At 37.7% G+C, this 19,812-nt stretch overlaps 2 protein-coding genes across 2 annotated transcripts in view; both read right to left on the bottom strand.

Moving 5' to 3' along the window:
• LOC139983577 (uncharacterized) overlaps positions 1-19,812 on the bottom strand; it is a 111,384-nt gene that overhangs the window by 65,421 nt on the left and 26,151 nt on the right. The window contains exon 2 of the mRNA XM_071997222.1: positions 4,789-4,870. Within this exon, the coding sequence (XP_071853323.1) occupies positions 4,789-4,852 (64 nt within the window). The 5' untranslated portion in view covers positions 4,853-4,870. The remainder of the gene's footprint in view (positions 1-4,788; positions 4,871-19,812) is intronic.
• Positions 1-19,812, bottom strand: part of LOC139983578 (uncharacterized) — a 50,716-nt gene that overhangs the window by 7,969 nt on the left and 22,935 nt on the right. The window lies entirely within an intron of this gene.

Raw genomic sequence — 19,812 nt, 5'->3', positions numbered from 1 at the left:
TTATCCCACACTACGTAACATGGTGGCAACGGTTTAAAAGAAGAAATACCTCGGTGTTTGCCCACTACCATTGTGATAAATCCGCTACCAGCAAAAAGTCAATGAGACTCAAAAAGATATATATATATATCGTTTACTAATGTGTTAGTCATGCAGACGATTGTTTATTCAAAAGAAATTATGTAACACAGGAATCTTGGGCGAAATGGATGGATGGTCATCGTTTCAGGAACATCTAAAGAAGCAAGATCCCAAGGGTATGTAACAACATCATACAACCGCATAGTGGTGGAGCTTATTGTACGACGGAGATTATTCAACGCCCAATTATGGAAGCGGAGTTGTCCATGTAAAAACATGCTGTTACATAAAAATGCAGTTGCGTTTATCAAGGTGGAAGAAGTCATTGTTTGGTGGCAGAGAAGAAGGAGAAACCAAAATATAGAAAACAGACAGCAACCAACTGTGAGAGCTGAGTCACTTGTATGGAGTCATTTTTGAGGAGTTCTTCTTGGACACTTTCTGGCTGAAACTGCGGTGGAGAATCTGAAAGAGGTCACAAATACATTAAGGTTGTAAATTGTTATATATTTATTTATAATTGCTATTTTCATATTCTCCATTTAAGGGTGCATCATGTATAATTTAAGATCAGAGAAAAATGAAGTGAAAATGAACACAACAGATAAAAAGGAAGACGAAACTTGTCCACCAGGGGATACCTGAAGGTCTTCCAAAAGGAATGTGGATTGACTACTTACTAGAGATGCGTAAGGTAGAAGCACAAATTGAAATAGAAAAGTCCAAACAAGATCATGAACTGAACAAGGCTAAAGTAGAGGCAGATAAAGAAGTAAAACTAAAGCAACTTCAGATAGAGAACGAAACTGCCAAAGTTAAAGTGAACCCAACTTCAGTGGCAAGTGGTGAAAGTGTAAATTTGATGAAGGTGCCTCGTCTGCATGAAAATGAAGATGTCGATGTATATCTTAGAGGTTTTGAAATGTTAGCAGAAACAAACAAGTGGGATAAATCACAGTGGGCAATATTTTTGATCCCAAATTTATCTGGTAAGGCTAAGGAAGCCTATGTGAACCTCCCTATAACAGAGTCTCAGAATTATGATACGATAAAAGCTGCCATACTAGCCAAATACCATGTAAATGCAGAAACTTACAGAGTCAAATTTAGAAACACCACAAAAAAAAGAGACCAAACTGTGTCAGGGTGGGTTAATGACTTGGATCACCATTTAAGTGGTTGGATAAAATTCTCAGATGTAGAAGAAAAGGATGTTGAAGCTGTAAAAGAACTATTAGTTGTCGAGCAAGCAATTAGTTGCCTCCCTACTGATTTAGGCATCCACCTGAGGGATAGGCAAATTAAGACCAGTAAAGATCTGACCCATGAGGCAGACAGATATATAATAAACAGAGGTGGGGACGAATATTGGAGTCAAGTAGCAAAATGGGAGAGGCAAAGACACGGAAGGGGACTCCAAAGAGAGGGACCACAGTTAAATGCCAATGCCACTGCATTCAAACCCAGTATAGTTTGTTTCAAATGTGGTAAGGCAGGTCACATTAGCAAATTTTGTAGGCAAGAGGCAGCATTAACAGAAGTCTGTGGGAGATGCTTTACTTGTGGCCAGACAGGCCATCTTTGTAATGCAAGCTTCACTTTTTCTGTTATCACTTTTGCAAAGTTTCCAGACCGACCTCTGTTTGCATCAAATGATTATTCTCCACGGATTACTACACATTCCTTGAACTCGATAAGGTGAATCTACATACCAAATATGAAATTCATCCACCAGATAATTTTGAGCTACCATGTGTACAAGCCAAGGCATGCCAAAAATGCAAAATGATGTGCTTTTATAATTTCAGTGGTATACATTTGTGATCAAAACCATTTAAAGGCATATAAGTATTAACTCAACAGTACTAACATTCTGGCAAAAACAGTTCCACTGTAGTGACGTCCAGGGAAGTATTAGTTATGCGATCGAAGACTCTACATTCCAGAGTAACCCTTTCCATGGACCGTCTGAGGAATCCAAAGTGTGAGCTGCATTTGATGTTGAAGGTCCCATCATTATTGTTACTTCTAGATGATGTAGTCTCCAGTGATATCTCATCTGATGAAAGAGGGGGGATGATAGACAATTCTAAAGAGACACTTTCTGGTACTCCCTTACTGGTGCAACTGAGTTCACCTTCTCTATTTACATCAAGGATGATATGTTTCTGGTTGTACAATCCATTTACTACAGGTTGGAGATCTGAAAAAAAATCAAACATTAACAACGAAATGAGTGAAAATTATGAAGGTTTTGGGTGAAACAGGTTCCTTCTATCCATTGCATTTTCACGCATATTCATAACCAACATTTTGTTGCAGTCTCAGGCTGCAAAATGTATGCAAAGATTTTAATTGAGAACTAACATATTATCTAATGAATGGAAACATAAAAGTAGAGGCTCTAAGTCGATATGAGGCATTTCTCAATGGAGGTATGAAAGGTAAATTATATTATTGTGATACCAAGAGAACAGGGTAACACAGAACAGAAAGTGGAAAAAGGTGCTGCAAAGGATGAGAGCAGATAGATACAGTAGCTAGATAGATGATTTATTCAGCCACATGCATATAAATACAATGGAAATTGTTCAAACACAAGAGTTCTAAAACAGACATGAAATTGGAAACGCGTAACGATGAAACACAAATAAAAGTGATATTGCATGAGTAATAAATACCGGTAGGCTATCGACAATGGTATAAAAACATTGCGATAAAAGTGACGATGTAAAAAAGTAAGAATGAGACACTAACCGTTTATGGCTATGCAGATTCCAAGAGCTTCCTTTAAATCGTAAGATGTGAAAACCAATCGTAAACAAGATGGTATATATGTACCAGTATTGTACTAGCATGTGCTGAGGTTTGTTTAGCTACACCATCATGAATCTTGTTTAGATCTGACACTTTATGAACAACACAAATTACACAATATAGTATACTTTGACCTCTGTTGACCTCCACCAATTCTGACATGTTGCAATAAGGGTGCATCCACCTTCCAAATATTAAGTCATCCATCAAGTGACATCTTGGCTTGCAACTACTGTGGCTCATGATGTTTATCATTCAAATGCTTACCTTGGTTTAGCAAGTAAACTTCAGTTTCTGATGTGAAATTGTCCGCTTTGTGTCCAGTGGCCCTGCACATGAAAACCACATTTCCCACGGCTCCACTGAGAACTCTAAAATTAGAGTTAAGAGATACATCATATGTTCCATCACTGTTATTAGTCACAGTAGGTGTACCATCTAGAGTTATCTCGTCTGGTGAGGCCACCCATTCCAGATCAACTTTGGGCCTAACTCCGGCCATTGAGCAGGTGATGGAACCGCTTCCGATTCCATGTATGACAACTTGTTGCTGATTGGTTAATCCATTTACCACAGGATGCCATGGATCAGGTGGAACTGGTAGTAAGAAATACCAAAAATAAGACAAAATTGATCTAATTTCGATAAAATGCTTTTTGCAATCTTTGGTTCAGAAGGGAGCAGCCTGACTACTTCTTACATGTCAGGATTTTTACAACACATACAGTATATATTATGGTCTTTTCCATGGAAGGTGGATATGAGACTTGAATAATTGAAACTAACCATGTCTTGATGAAAACTTGTTTCTTTTCCCTTTCAAATAATCTTATAATAATACAGTTTAATAATCAATATCATCTTTTTTTTCAATTTCTGCAAGCTTTGCACAAAAATGTTAGTAATCCAGTCATTTTTCGAAAGTTGTACATACTAAACACAGTCTGGAATGATAGCAGAATTTTTTAATGATCTTTTACATATCAAAAGTACACATCTGCCCAATGTTATCTTGCAAAAGCTACATGTATGCAGCAAAACCACTGGCATCACAACATTAATCCACACAATAGGGCTGCCAATACTTACCATAGACTTTCACTGGGACTTTAAAGTACTCATTTGAACCACCAGAAGGAACGAATAGAACTGTGTAATTAAATTCGTTTTCCAATTTTACATCATTGATGATCAAAGAACCATTTGGATGCATGTCATAGCCTCCGCTCCTATACCCTCTTCCATATATCTGTGAACCCTCCAAGTAAATGAATGGGGAAGTACTAGTCACATCACCAGTACCATGAATCCAGCCAATAATGTCATAGTCTTCAAAGTGACATGACACTACACCTTGTTTTCCTACTTCCAAATAAATTTTTTCCTGACAAGAGCCACCTGGAAGAGAAATGTGAACAAAAAAAACATAAAATATAATACTATATAGGTAAAAACTACTACTACAACAACTAGGACTGGAAAAATACAAACTTAATAGAACTACTGTAACTTAGTCTGCAATCCTATACGATTCATCAAAGTTGTGCCACGTTTCTGCTTAGATCTCATCTCATCAGTTGGAGGAATTGGTGATATCATCTACTGTAACTTCTTTAATCTTAGCGAATGTTGGCGCCTAGGAAATCTGGGGCAAAGGTTAGCTAAGCTAGGTGACTTCATACCCCACTTCCACTCTGGCAGCTGACTGTCAAAGTTAATTATGTAATAACAATTAAGATCAAATCCCTAGCTACAGACTGTATCCCAATGCAATTAAACTGCATTTTATCAATGATGAAGCTTTAACCAAAAGATAACCAAATCAATGTCCCATTGTACACAGATAAATATTGTACTAACTATGGGGTGAAAGGTCAAAGAGTCACCTACCTGCATCAGTACAGGTTGAATAAAGGAGTAAGATGACAACCAAATAGCATCTAAGGATATGCATCTTTTGTCCAACTATATTCTGTTTAAATTGAAAAGAATAGTTTTAGCATGAATGCAAAAGACAGTTAAGATAATTTTCATACTAGAGCACCAATGGTGCAGAAGCTCATACCTTTTCGAGCTTAAAAATGTATGGCCCACAAAACCAATTTTGGGCCCATGAGGGATACCCCCCCCCCTCCGTTAGCAGAACCCTGACCACACCACTGGCTATAATTCCTATTTTCCCCTTTAAATCCTATTTTACCCACTCTCTCAGACAATACCACTGACCTACCCTATTAAACTTTCTCCCCTCTACCTTAGCAGAAATAACTTCACAAGCACTCCCTACAAGACATAACTTCACAAGCTGCCTACATACCTCAGGCTCAAAGACTTCTAAGAATCGGTAAGTGCTGATTGGCTATAGGGCTCTCATGCTTACAGTTCAACAGTTAATAACAACTCCCAGTCCTGCTTTAATTCCACTAACAGCTTCTGCAGAGCTTAACCACAAATGTAAACAAACACTGCAGAGACTGGGAGACAAATTAAAGGAGCTTTGGCAAAAAGTGAAGGCTCAGATTTTTTTTAAACAATGGGATTAATTGTAATTAATTAACTTTTGACCAAAATTTTTTAGGCATCACCTTATTCATACACAATCCAACAATCATCAGTTCAACTTTGAATATGATCCATCAAAATCTTGAGGAGATTGAGAAATTTGAATATATTACAAAGAATGACCCCCGATGACCCCCTAAATGACATTTGACCTCAATTTTCCGAACACCCCTCGTAACTCTCATCCGGAGGAACGTTGTGACCAAGTTTCATTATAACTGGCCATACACTGTATGAACAGGAGCAATTTGAAAATATAGGACCGCGGCCCGGGCCACAAAAGACCCCTAGTTGATCTTTGATCTCAAATTCATGAACACCCTGAAGGTAAAACTACCATAGTACTAACGTGACAAACCCTCAACATTGTACCATGGAATCTGTAGGAGAAGCATTTTGCGTATTTCCACAAAATGGCCCATTATGGCCCACAGGTGACCTAATTTGACCCCAAATTTTGGACCATCTCTGATGGCTCTATACCCAATGGTCCTTGTGTCCAAGTTTCATGAAATTCCATCAAACACTGTGCGAGTGGCAGCGGATTTACCAATTGTTGACGGATAGAGTGATAGAGTGATAGACGCTGCACTGTAACAATTCACACCAGCATGCTGGTATGAGCTAATAACACAGTGCAGTGCAAAGCATTATGTTCATTACATAAGCATATATCTGATTTTAATTTCTCTATATCCCCCATCCCCCTCCCCCAAAGAAAACTCCATGTACTGCACATCATGGAGAAGAGTTTTGGTGATAATTACTATAACATAACCATGTGAGAGTTGTGAGGTTTTCTTACCTTAATTATGAGTATAAATTTCTTACAATGTAGAATTTTAAGTAACCACAATTTAAGGATTTTCACAGTTTGATGGTCCAGACCAGTATAGTCAGTTTGAAGTACATTGTACTGTTGTGTGTTCTAAATAACTACAAGTCTTTGTCATTAATTTGAACAACACATGCATTTGAAAAAATAAAGATAAAATTTTTTAATTTGTTCTATTTTTTTCTTTGAAAAATAATGACAGTTTTTTTTGTACAAAAATGGACGGACTCAACTCCCACAAATAGGTGTTGCTTAAATAATTGGTAAGTACATTATGAGAATGAAGATCAATTGAAATAAATTTTGCTCATTCGATGAAGATAAGAATTATGTATAAAATAAGAGGTGTCTCTTTGTCTTTATTGGTATTTTGTACTTTGAATATATACTTATACTCCCTTACTCAAATTCCTGATATGGCCAAATTATAGCAATTTGTATCTGGCCCATAACTGTGCCATATATGGACTTTATATCTGACCATAACAAGAATTGGGCAGATATAGCTTGATATAAGATAAAGGCCATATCTGCCTCAGATAAAACTTTATATGGGTTACTTTTTATCTGGACCAGATATGGTCCATATATGGCAAATCCAAATCTGGCCCATATATGGCAAACCCATATCTGGCTCATATATGGCAAATCCATATGTGGCTAATATATGGCAAATCCATATCTGGCCCGTTACTTATAAAATCCATATCTGGCTCATATATGCCGCATCCATATATTGCCCTTGGCAAGTCCATTACTGTCCCATATTATGATAAATCCAGATTGAACTAGTTAAAACAAATGGCTACATCTGTGCCAGAGTATATACCTTACCAAAACATTTGCAAATTGATATTTAAGTATGTATATTCAAATTTTGGGCCCAGGTAAATCATATTACATCGCACGGCACCACTAGTACACTTAAAATTAATACTTGAAGGTTGAGTTCTTTATTCTTCTGTGGTCCTGTAGATACTATATTGCGCTTTTCTTTTATTTAATATATTTGCTTTAATAAATAAGTTCCAGGAGGGCGATATTTGTTCCATTCAGTATCGAAGTTCAGTCCCAAAATATGTTTCCATCTGTTCCCAAAAATTTCTTCCTTACTTAGACTGTTCAGTTCACTATAGAATCCTTTGCCAATGTCCTGACATCAATCTGGTTATGTTTTACCAATCTCCATCACCTTCCCTTAATGTACCAATCCTCTCTAAACTTCCTTCTGCTCTCTAACCCTACCATGTGTACACTCCCTTCCCTATCTCACTCCCAGAGTAACAATACACATCCTTTGTTCACAAGCAGGCTTCACACTTAATTACCCTCTGAGTCATCCTTTCTCCAGCTAAGACCCTGTGGTTGGAAGCTGGTCACTTCGCCCAACAACCATTTGCCCAACTGCCATTTCGCCCAACCTTACCATTTCGCCCAACCAGCCTGGTCATTTCGCCAAACCAGCCTGGTCATTTCGCCCAACCTTGATTATATATTATACTTAAATAAGGAAACGTTCGGGAATTGTTAACGTTACGGGATATGAACCGAATATTAAGGGAAGTTGAAGTGGTGGTTACATTGATACAGTGGTTACATTAATTAAATATAAAACTTCCATTGTATGCGTAACCGCCAATAGGAGTGTAATCCTCCCATTATACCCGAAATAACTGCTCAAACTCCGATCGATATCGAACGGACATCACTTTATTTGCCAACCACGAAGTAATATAACCCACAATAAATCAAATTGAACTAGTGAAATAGAAAAAGTAATATTATTCTGACTGAATATGAGTAAAACAAGAGCCCAATGGCACTGTGGTTCCTTGTGTAGGGGTATATGACAATACACATAATATTACCATAGCAAGATTGAGCTCAAATAGTCCAAGTAATTGTGGTCCTACATGTACCCATAAGTAACCAACACTATAGCCAGCACTTTTATGATCACAAATTGTGATCGGAGTTTTGATCAGAAGGCACCTTTGAGATATGAATATGGCGTCGAAAATGTAAGAAATATAAGGTCACCTACAAGCGGGTCAACAGATATGATGACATTGGTGACCTCAGATCACATGACCATTAAGTTTTAAAATGCATGTTCCACCACCCCATTCACAACTTGTCCCAAAATATCAATCGTGTCAGACCTTGGCACTGGGAGTTAATTATAAATGTCTAAACATTAACTTTTTGAACTTTGAAGTATGTACAGCCATCCTAACTCTGACCGAAAACTTTGACCCCATTATAACTTCACACACAAAGGTCAACCCAACCCTGGGGGTCAACCCATTGACATATATGATCAGAAGGTACCTTTGACATCTGAAAATAGCATCGAAACTGTAAAAATCCCAGAAACACTTAAAGGTCACCAGAGGTCAAATTGAGGTCAAAAGTCACCCAGATGCGAGTCGACAATTGGATTACATTGAAGCAACTCTCAACCCTAACGGACAATTTGTTCTCAAGTTATCGCAAAAATACTTGTTTTTTTAACATTAATTGACCTTTGGTGACCTTGGATCACATTAATGTTAAGTTTCGAAATGTTTCCCTAACCAGTTCACAACTTGTCCCAAAATATCAACCGTGTCACACTTAAGCACTGGGAGTTATTGCAGTTTTAATATTTTGTGTTTTTGGCCCCTGACCTTCGGTGACCTTCACAGGCACCAAAAAAATTGGGCACACCTTCTCACTATGGCGGATCTATATACCAAGTTTGAGTTAAGTCCAACTTCCCCTTGTTGAGTTACAGTGTACCCAAGCTAGTGTCACAGACGCACACACAGACACACAGACACACGCATGTTTGTATTACATTCAGACCGAGGACCCCATTGTATTTTCCATCTATATCCAGTTATATCTGGCTTTATATGGCCAAATACTTTATCTGCATATCTGGATTAACTCTACATCCAGTTATAACTGGCTTTATATGGCCAGATAAAGGCTTGGTAGGGCCAGGTTACAACCAGATATAAAGCCAGATCTGGAATTTTGGTAGGGGCTTATATAATATACATGAATATTAATGAGGTCAGAGGGTCAAACATCAAATTGCAATGACTTGTCAAGCACATGTCAGATATATCTTCAAACTTGGTATGGTTAGATTGGTAGGTAGCCTAAACTTGCTGATGTGAATTTCACCTCATTCATATTGATAAGGTGGGCTTAGCATAATTTATGTAACATAAGTTTGTATGCACCATTTACTTGACAAGGGAGCTATTGATTAATACTGTACTATACATAGTGGTTTGGTGGCCTAGAGATGAACACTATTAAGTTTAATGCCTACATCATGTGTATTAATGAGGTCAAAGGGTAAAATATTTATACTGCAATAACTTGGCAATCAAAAGGTGGAATTTCTCAAAAAAAACTTGATATGATGATATTGGTAGGAAGCCTAGCTACACATGCTGATGTGTGATGCAATTAATGTCATGCACATTTATGAGGGGCATGGCCTGGCCATTAATTCTCTTGTAACTGTGGTGTCCGTCCAATGGTTATAAGTGTGAAATTGAACAAAGTTTTTGAATTGTTATTTCTAATTATGTAATTTAAAGACAGTTTTGTGTTTTTTTGGTATAAAGCAAATGTCCTTAACACATTGCATTAAAATCAAATTCTTTCTCTTCTTAGTAATTTTTTAAGTGAACTACTAATTGATATTTTACCATAAATGTCTGTCCAATCACATCTATGTCGATTGTAACAAGCTAAAATTAAATTCAGAATTTTTAAATAATATCTTTTATACTAGTTATAGTCTGCAACATTGGTGCATTCCATAACTGAAGAATTATGGGACTAGGCCTTTCCTTGTATCTCCTGGGGAATAAAAAGAGGGAAGGGTGAGATTCGATTGGATTGTGACTTTGTGTGATTCTGCAATTTAGAGTAGTAAATTTTCCAAAATTTACACCATATTTTATCTTCTACATGATTCCATTTTCACTTCACTGAGATGTCAAAGAATAAAAGACATGTGTATTACATAACTTGAAACAAACTTAATTTTGTTCATTCTGTGGGAGCTTTTGGACCATCTGATTGTGAAATCTGTCAATCTGTATGGCCTTGTTGCCCTTCTTTAAGATGCAAGCTGGCCTTGGTGCCTTACCTTGTGGCCTTGGTGCCCTTTAAAATTTTGCCCCATTCAAGTGGCCTTGAACTACAAATTGTGAAATTTGAGGCCTGCTTGCAGTGCACACTTAGTCAATGGGAGGGGGGGGGGGGGTTAACTCTGACTGTGCTTTTCTTTCTATCTGGGTTGCTAAGCAACCACAGGGAAAAGGATGACTCAGACAGTCCCAGGATAAGAGTGACAAAGGAGATGTGTATTGTTACTCTGGAGTGAGATAGGAAATGGGAGTGTACATATGGTAGGAGTAGAGAGCAGAAGGAAGTTTAGTAGAAAGGATTGGTATATTATGAAAAGGTGATGGAGTTTCTTCCAAAAATAACCTAAATTGATGTCAGGACATTGGCAAAGGATTCGAGCAGTTGGAAGGAGGAGAGCTTTGGAATGGATGGAAACAAGGAAGATAGTTTGTGACTGTACTTGGATACTGAATGGAACATATATGGCCCTCCTAGAATTTACTTGTAACGCAATAGTATCAATTTCTACAGGACCACAGAACAAGGGCGTAGGAACGGGGGGGGGGGGGGGGGCAGTGAAAAATATGGAGGGGCGGAAGTATCATTCCGCCCCCCCACTTTGCAAGTCAGAAAACCCCATTTTCATTTTCCGAATGAGAACAAAATCCCATTTGGAGCACCAATGATTGCAACTAAGGCCTGGTGCAAATGCAAAATTATATACAAAATTGAGTGGGTGGGTTGAAGTGTACTATATTGCACCAACTTGCATCTGAGGCCACCTGTAAATGCAAAAACATTCCAAAGGGGAGGGGGACACCCCCTTCCCTTCCCTTAGACCCCTCCCCAAGGCCGGCATCAGTCTTCAGCCCCCCCCCCCCACTCAAAAGTACCTTCCTACGCCACTGCCACAGAAGAATAAAGAACTTAACTTCAAGTATTATTTTAAGCATACCTGTACTATGTGATGCCAGTTTATTTTAGTAAGAAATATGATTTACCAGCTGGGCCCAAGATTTGAATGTACACATGTAGGCTATATCAGATAAGATACAAACTTATCGATCTAAAATCTTCCAACAAATATCTTGAGTAGCCTAATCTGTACAGTATGTAAGTTACCTGCGCTTTTCACTGGAAGAAAAAATTTCGAGAGATACTTTTGTTCACTGCCTAGTCTTTTAAAAGTGAAGGCAAGCTAGGCCTACAGGGTCTCACTCTAACTTAGCCTAAAGTGTACTGACCCAAGTGCAAAGAGGTCTAGGCCTATGTATAATTTCACTATAAAAGTGTGGCTTTAATTAGGTGTGCCCTCAGAAGTTACCTTACACCATAATTACTGGCATTTGGTGGAAGTAGTCACTAGAAACGGCCATTAATTTGGGAAGGTCTTGCTTTGAGTATGACCTACAGTGTAGGCATACACTTACAGTACTTAGGTCTAGACTTAGGTCTAGTCCTGAAGTGAAGGTACTTTACTATACAAATACTAGCCTATATTATACAACACCTAATTATATTCCGGCCATTTGATTGGTCAATTGCTCGTCGATTGCATGCAAAATCTGCTCCATTCCACTCTATGAAAAAGAACCATGTGTTATACTTCTTTGATAGCACTTTTTCAATGGTAAGAGAGCAGAGAAACCTACGGCAGCGTAGAAGGGACATTGCATTGATGAGTTACCAACTTGACAAAACGACAATTATCTGCAAATTGACGAGTTGACGAGATGGTAACGTGACAAAATTCAGAAAATTGACGTTTTGACGAGATAACGGATCTCTTCAATGCAGCAATTTTCTGCAAATTGACGAGTTGCACACTTACTACCATCTCGACAAAACGACAAAATTCAGAAAATTGACGTTTTGACGAGTTAACGGATCTCGTCAATGCAGCAATTTTCTGCAAATTGACGAGTTGCACACTTACTACGTATACTATCTCGACAAGATGACAAAATTCAGAAAATTGATGCATTGACGAGATCCGTTATCTCGTCAAAATGACAATTTTCTGAATTTTGTCGAGATGGTAGTAAGTGTGCAACTCGTCAATTTGCAGAAAATTGATGCATTGACGAGATCCGATATCTCGTCAAAACGTCAATTTTCTGAATTTTGTCACGTTACCATCTCGTCAACTCGTCAATTTGCAGATAATTGTCGTTTTGTCAAGTTGGTAACTCATAAATGCAATGTCCTTTCTACGCTTCCGTAGAAACCTGTCTGTTTAAAACAATCTGTTGCATGAGTGCATTTCCACTACGACGTTGTCACAGAATGTTAGCACCAATCAAAATAGATCTCAGAAAAGATTTAGGGTTTCGGCCAATCACTACGACGTTGTCACAGAATGTTAGCACCAATCAAAATAGATCTCAGAGAAGATTTAGGGTTTCAGCCAATCGCAGGCAATTCCTGGATAAACAACATGTCTGCGCCCTTTCAGTGGTGTACATGGAATTACGTTAGTAATAGCCAAGGCCTATACTTACAGTCACTTTATCAACCAAACAAGGGAAGCCTTCAGTTCCTATTTTTGATATGAACGCAATGCATGTGTGCCCGGTGACTGTGTTGAGGACTACCAAGTAAAAGTGGTCGGATTTGCACAGAATAATGTTATTGCTTACTTGACAAGTCGTCCATATGACTTCAAGTTACACACAGAGTGAGACTGGAGTAGGCTAGGCCCTAATAATTAAATAGGCAAAGGCCTAGCACTTAAGTTTATGTTAACGTTTACAGCTCATATAGCATCTGCACCTAATTATCTGAAAACGAAATTCATGATGAGGGACGTGTTGAAGATTCGTGTGGATCTTCCAGGCAGGTTGGTCTAGGCTTTATAATGTTGGCCGTGGCTATTCTTACAACTAGTCGTAACAATTATTTATTAACTATTCTTACGACATTGGCGAATTCATGCGCTATAAAGTAAATAAAGCAACTTCGCATAGTAGCGGTAACCCTTACCCCTAACCCAACCCCTAACCGGGAAATATTGTTACTCCTAGTCGTAAAAATAGTACTCCTAGTCGTAAAAATAGCTGCGTTAAAGCAACTGCGCATGCGTTAAAGGGAATTATTGTTACCACTAGTCGTAAGAATAGCCACTTTGTATAATGTTTCTTCTCCAGTCCTAATTTTGTTCAAACAAGAGGATATTTATTATTCCTATTTCCCCATTATATTTCAGAAATAGGCCTATGGTAGATTTGAAGACAAACAATGGTCTGTTTGAGATATTGAAATGCACATTTGGTCTCCAACTGTGTAAACTCATTGAACTTCAATAGGCCTGTACATGTTATGATATTCGTTGTAAATTGTGATTGGCCTTTAATAACATTGTCGGCAAAAAAACATTTTTACAGGTTGCACAAGATTATTGTTTCCCTGATGAAGTCTTCTCAAAATCTGTGGGCTGTGTGGGATGCAATGTATTCTCCATATAGTGAAGATTTACTCCACATCCATGACTGATTCATCACATTCATCCCCCTGCTGATGGTTCTCCAAAGTTTCATTCCCTATGTGTGGCAATTGTAGTGAGGGACGATTTGACATTCAACTCCAAAATTGGACTTCAGTTTTTAAATTCCAGGTGCTAGAAACATAGACCAAATTGATTTCTTTCTTTTTGGAACTTGTTAGGCCATTATATAATCTGTTCTGGTGATGCAGAATTAATTCAGCAGGTGGTTCAATTCCATCAACAGATATCATATATACAGCCAAACAGTTTCCAAAAAGAAGGTCAAGTATTTGGCACCATCATGAGACTTGTAACAAAAGGAATTACAGGAGTTTTCAGTGGCAAAGCTCTCGTTGAATTTCCTCACATTGTCTACATAGGAATTTTCTCTGTGATAATCTCGCTTTCTATTGCCCATCACTCTACACAGCAAATGTGAATGGTAGGGGTAATTTTAATGTAATCATGTCTTCACTATAGACCATCCACTGGTGTTCCAATGAAAGACTCAAAATGAGTTGTTAGCTCGGCAGCTAACTTCAGTTTAAACAACAACAAAAACTGTTAAAAGGAAACATGTTTGGATGGTGCCATCTCATACTTTGGAACTACTGGAACAGATAACTAATATATATATTTATATATAGAGAAGAACAGCTCTCAGCAAACTGGTTAGCCATGTGTATGGAAATATCTGTAGTAAGTGGACCTGCAGTTTCCCACCGGGATGCTCTGTAGGCCCATATGTTTAAACAAAAGAAATTTTATTACACATATAGGCATACATTTCTCATCAGAAACTACAAAGTTGTGCAAATTGTTGAACTATGCAAATATTACAGCATGTTGTCATGGCTGAGCTAACAATGAATGTTTTTGAGCACCTCTTGTCAAGCCAATGTGTTCATAAGCACCATTAGATGACTGCATGGAAATAAACCCATATTTTCACTTGTAATCCATTTGTGCTTAACTTTGCAACTCACCACCCCAGATAAAGTTATCATGAACAATATTCATCTTGTATAATGTTCTCCAAATTTCTCCCACTTAGTATTTGCTATTCTGTGTTCCCCAGTTTTCCATTAAGGACATGCATTAGTCACTGATTCACATATTATCTGTCTAATTTTTGTCCATTTTAGGGCACTGTACCACCCCAGAAGTGTTTAATACTGAAACTGGTAAATGGAAAGTGGTGGACACAGCATACATAAGCCTATGGAGGAACATTACCTCAAAAAGTGCAGGTACTTTATGAATAATTGGATTCATATCCACATACTGTATAGTTAATGTTGTGCATAGTGAGTGTGTCTGTAAAACTAGAAGGTGAGGTTGATCTCATATAGAATGGTATATCAAGGCAGTGTCCAGTAAAAAGGAGACTTCAACTGCAATAGCAATTATCTCTTGATAATATATTACAAAATGACAATATGTGAGGAAGTGAGTGGGGTGGGAATTGGGGACAGCATAATGAACACATAAATTGGTATCACTGTTCCTGTGGCTATGTAAAGGTCTCTTGGAATTTCTTTATATTCTTGCAAGGAAAAAGTTAATGAGTAAAATGTTTATGCAATACAGAGGCCCGGTAAAGAAAGTAGATATGCATTGAGAGTGTTTCAAGTAAATCACTAATTCCAGGTGGGGTTCCTCTTAAAGGTATGCTATAATGGCCCCAAATATGCTAGATATTCAAATATGGTCACCTTTGGTCAAAATTATTAAACTTTTTTTTATTACAAACTTTGAGGAAATTTCCTAACTGGGACATTTAGTCATCTTGTGTGTTCCTTAACAATTTCTTAGAACAGTTTGTATAGTAAAGACCTGCAGGAAAGTACTTTTTGAAAACTTCTAGCAGTTATAGCATGCTATAATTTGGGACCTATACTGACTACCTTTAAAGCCAAAAGTTTGACTAATCTCTGTGCCAAAATACCCCCAAAAGTATGGACAAGTATTGTTATTCTATAGTGGCTGACACTGGGAACCACCACCTGTCAGTCAGAACTTTGTAGAACTTTAGGGTGGAGGTTGAGGGGGTGGGGGTATCTGACTAAAACTGAGAGGTGTTGCCAATTAGAAGCATAAACACAGTATGTCTTCTGGGAAACAATATTCTTGATAGGGTTACAAGCAAATCATTTAAAACAAAGAAGAAATGGAAAAATAGAGGCTTAACTTTAAACATGAAGGTAACCTATGGGTTTTCTCTCCTGACCAATGCAGTAAGTACAAGGCACCTCTCAGTATGTGAAATGATTGTGTTTATCTCATTGTTTTAATTTGTTCTTTTTTAATTGACAACTAGCCATCCATCATAGCATCATCATAGCATACTGTACTGTATGAGTAAGAGCATAAACTTCTAGAAATAATTAAAAATTCATTGAATTCAATGCTTCATACTCATGGTTTCGTGGGCAATGACTTTGTGTTAAACCCTGTAATACCCAGGACACCTTGAAGCAGGAGTCATGGCAAAGCAAAAACATGAGAAATGATCTGCAGAAAGTTATGAACAGTTGTTGATTTTTTTTTTAACTTCCTGAAATCTACGGAATATATTGTATTTGCTTCCTAACTATTTGTTTATTTACTACATTTTATTCATGAAGGCACCAATTCAATGCAAAGTGTGTTACTTGAAATGCCTCGACGATGGAAACAGTTGCTGACAACATCTGAAGTACGGTGGTTTGGAGCACTCAGTGTTTCTGTGGTCCAAGCATGTTGCAGCATTTGTTGAGTGAAATAGTGAACCATGGTTACTTGCACACATCCATTAAGAAAAGCAGAGGGGTGAGGTGGGGAAGGTTGGGCAGGTCGAGAGTTTCAGGTACACCAATCCATGGGCAACTTAATGTATAAATGCCTTTTATTATTATTATTATTATTCATCGTCATTCTTATTGTTGTTATTATTATTATTGTTGTTGTTTTTACTATTATTACTTTTATTATGATTATCGTCATTGTCATCCTCATCATTCTTATTGCTATTATTATTTTTGTTGTTGTTGTTACTATGATTACTATTATCTTTATCATCATCATTCTTATTATTATTGTTGTTGTTACTATTATTGTCATCATTATCATCATTATTTCTATTATTTAGTCTTCGGAGGGGGTGGAGTAGTATAGGTAACTGGGATTGTAATGACTTTTACAGTACATTTCAATCAAGTTTATTTCAAGCTCCTTATCACATCTTTTCTCTTACCCTATATATTCATATTTTGTGTACCTTGTGTATTTTTACATTTATACTATATTTTTGGTTTGAAATAAAAAGAATAAAATAGAAAAGTCTGAGTCATTGTATTTCAGTTGCTGTAGTTCTCTGGGGCATTATATCCAGAAAGAGACCTCTTTTGATTCCTTGCCAAAGACTGAAGAAATCAATGCGATGGTGATTGTGTGGGTTAGTGCGTGTGCGCGCGTGCGTGGGTGTGTGTGTGTGTGTGTATGAGACACTTTCTTGTAAACACGATATCTCAACAATTGAAGCTTGTATGTAACTCATACTCTTCATATGGGTAACCCATATTAGGAAAAAGACTACTATTGTTTTTGGCGGAGGTCAAAGGTCATTTGAGGTCACCAGAGGTCAAACTAAAAAACCTCTTAAACTGCTTGTAAACACAATATCTTGTAGGAAGGGGTAACTTGGAAGGATTTCATACTTAGTATGTAGATGGCCCATAATGTGTAGGAGATCCCTATTATATTGGACGCGGGTCAACAGTTATGTGAGGTCAGCAGATCTGAGGTGAAAGTCTGAAAATCTTGTGAGAAATTACTCTAAAAGTGAAATTGCGTTAATGTACAAACAAAGCACGTAGATTGCCTTTGGTGAGAACAAAATCGCTGTGGAATTTCATGCGTGTCAAATTTCCTTTGAGGTCAAGAGAAGTAGTTTTCAGAAAACCCAATCTACGGTACCCAACATCGACCATACTGTCATCACATACATGTTTCTGCATTACGATCATGATGCACAAGCCTATATCATTTCGTCGTCCGGAGCAGGCATCCGTACAAAACTGTCGCAACGAAACCGGTGTACGAGCTGCATTTCGCGTAAGTTGCTGAGTTCCTGTAGGTTCTCTCTGGCCAGTATCTTTGTAGTAAGCAATAAGATTTTGATATGTACTTGGTATGTCGATGATCCATATCAATTAAATAACCCTATTGTTTTGGTGAAGGTCAACACAGCCCAAACTGTGAATAACCTACAAACATGGTATATCCAAATCTCTAGTTGAAATCAAAGCCCTAACAAAATTTCTCCTATGGGCCCGGCAAGGAATCACTAAATCTTTGACTTTCTGGTTTCTTATTTGTTCATTACTAGGCTGCTCATAGCCCTTTTGTAAATGATGTTCTTATCCTTTAAGAAAAGTGAATAATAAAGAAAAATACCACAGCAGCACGGCTAATAAATGAGCAGTGATGTAAGATGTTTGAATAGCTAACCACCGGACCAAAGTTCAGCAGGCTGATTCGAAATATACCAATAACAGATGAGAACAATTTGCGGAAGGAAGGAGTGCGTCTAAATAAACCTTCACATGATCAGCTTTACACAATAATGCACATGTTTTGTAGCATATATAGTCCAATACACCTGTTTTCTCAAAGGTATTCCGTAAGAGTGGGGGGGGGGGTCTTTAAAGGGGGTGGGGGTCCGATCTTCTAATTTTATGGCTTAGTGGGTCACTATAGTTCCCAAACATATTCGAGACGGATGCTCATACCATTTCTGGTTTAGAAGGTTAAAGGTTAAAGTGCTAAACTGGCCATATTTTCAAACTGAGGCTAAAAATCGAAAGAAACTTGCAGAACTAATAGTTTTCATGGAAAACTTCCCCACCTTCCAAACGAGTGTGATAACGTCACAGAATCACAGGAGAATGGCATGTCCAAAATATTAAAGTCTTAAGAAAGTCAAAATCTTGGTTGGAACTAAAATTTATATGTGCGGCATTCAGTGGAAAGGATTTCGACTTCGAAAAGAATTTTCGAAACAATTATGGCGTTAACCCACACCCTATAGGTTTACCATTATGATTAGCCTGATTAATTATGGTGTCTAAATGAAGAGGTCTATAGGAAGCTGAACCTCCGAATGCATATTATGGCAGACCGATGCTTTCACGTGATATCCATGTATAAGCTCATTGGAAGTTGCTCTCCATATGAGGGCGCTTCATAAGAATACTTTCTAAGGCAAACCCCACAGCACTGGAAAGATCTGTGAACCTGAAACTTATAATTACCTTGAAAGCTAATTGGAAAGGTACGTTTTGTAAATTAAATCCCATTTTCTCCGTCTTTTAACTCCAAGCGGATGTGATGTATTCGTGTACGTCAATAAGTCGGAAATGCAACATTCAATGGCATAATAATTTGTGGCGTATATACAGCATGACATTTTCTCTTACTTCTTAAGTTTCACATCTTTTCTTATACTTGAATAAAAGGCGGCATGTTAAAAAGACATACAAAAATTTAAAAAATATAATAAAAAAATTACCAGAGGTCGGAGGCAATGGATATGACATTGCAAAACTGAGCTTTGTCTTTATTATTTAAATATAGAATTTCAAGCCAGTCGGGCAAAGTTTACATTGGCGCCAAATACCGCTCCACAATATAACGTCATAAAAATCGATAAAAATACTGTTTGTGATAGAATTGGACTCGCTGGGTCCATTGATGCAATGATCAGGACGATCAAATGCATTATTGAAGGGATTGAGAGGAGAATGAAAGGGTAGATAATTATGATATCATTCCGAGTCTATACAGCTAGGGGAGGCCAGTGGCGTATCCAGAGGGAGCCAGGTTTTTTTCTTCTTCAAATTTGCTTTGTGCTACA

Source organism: Apostichopus japonicus, chromosome 16 (assembly GCF_037975245.1).
Source record: "Apostichopus japonicus isolate 1M-3 chromosome 16, ASM3797524v1, whole genome shotgun sequence".
NCBI lineage: Eukaryota > Metazoa > Echinodermata > Holothuroidea > Aspidochirotida > Stichopodidae > Apostichopus > Apostichopus japonicus.
The sequence above is the reverse complement of the archived record's forward strand: the minus strand, read 5'-3'. Positions and strand labels throughout refer to the sequence as shown.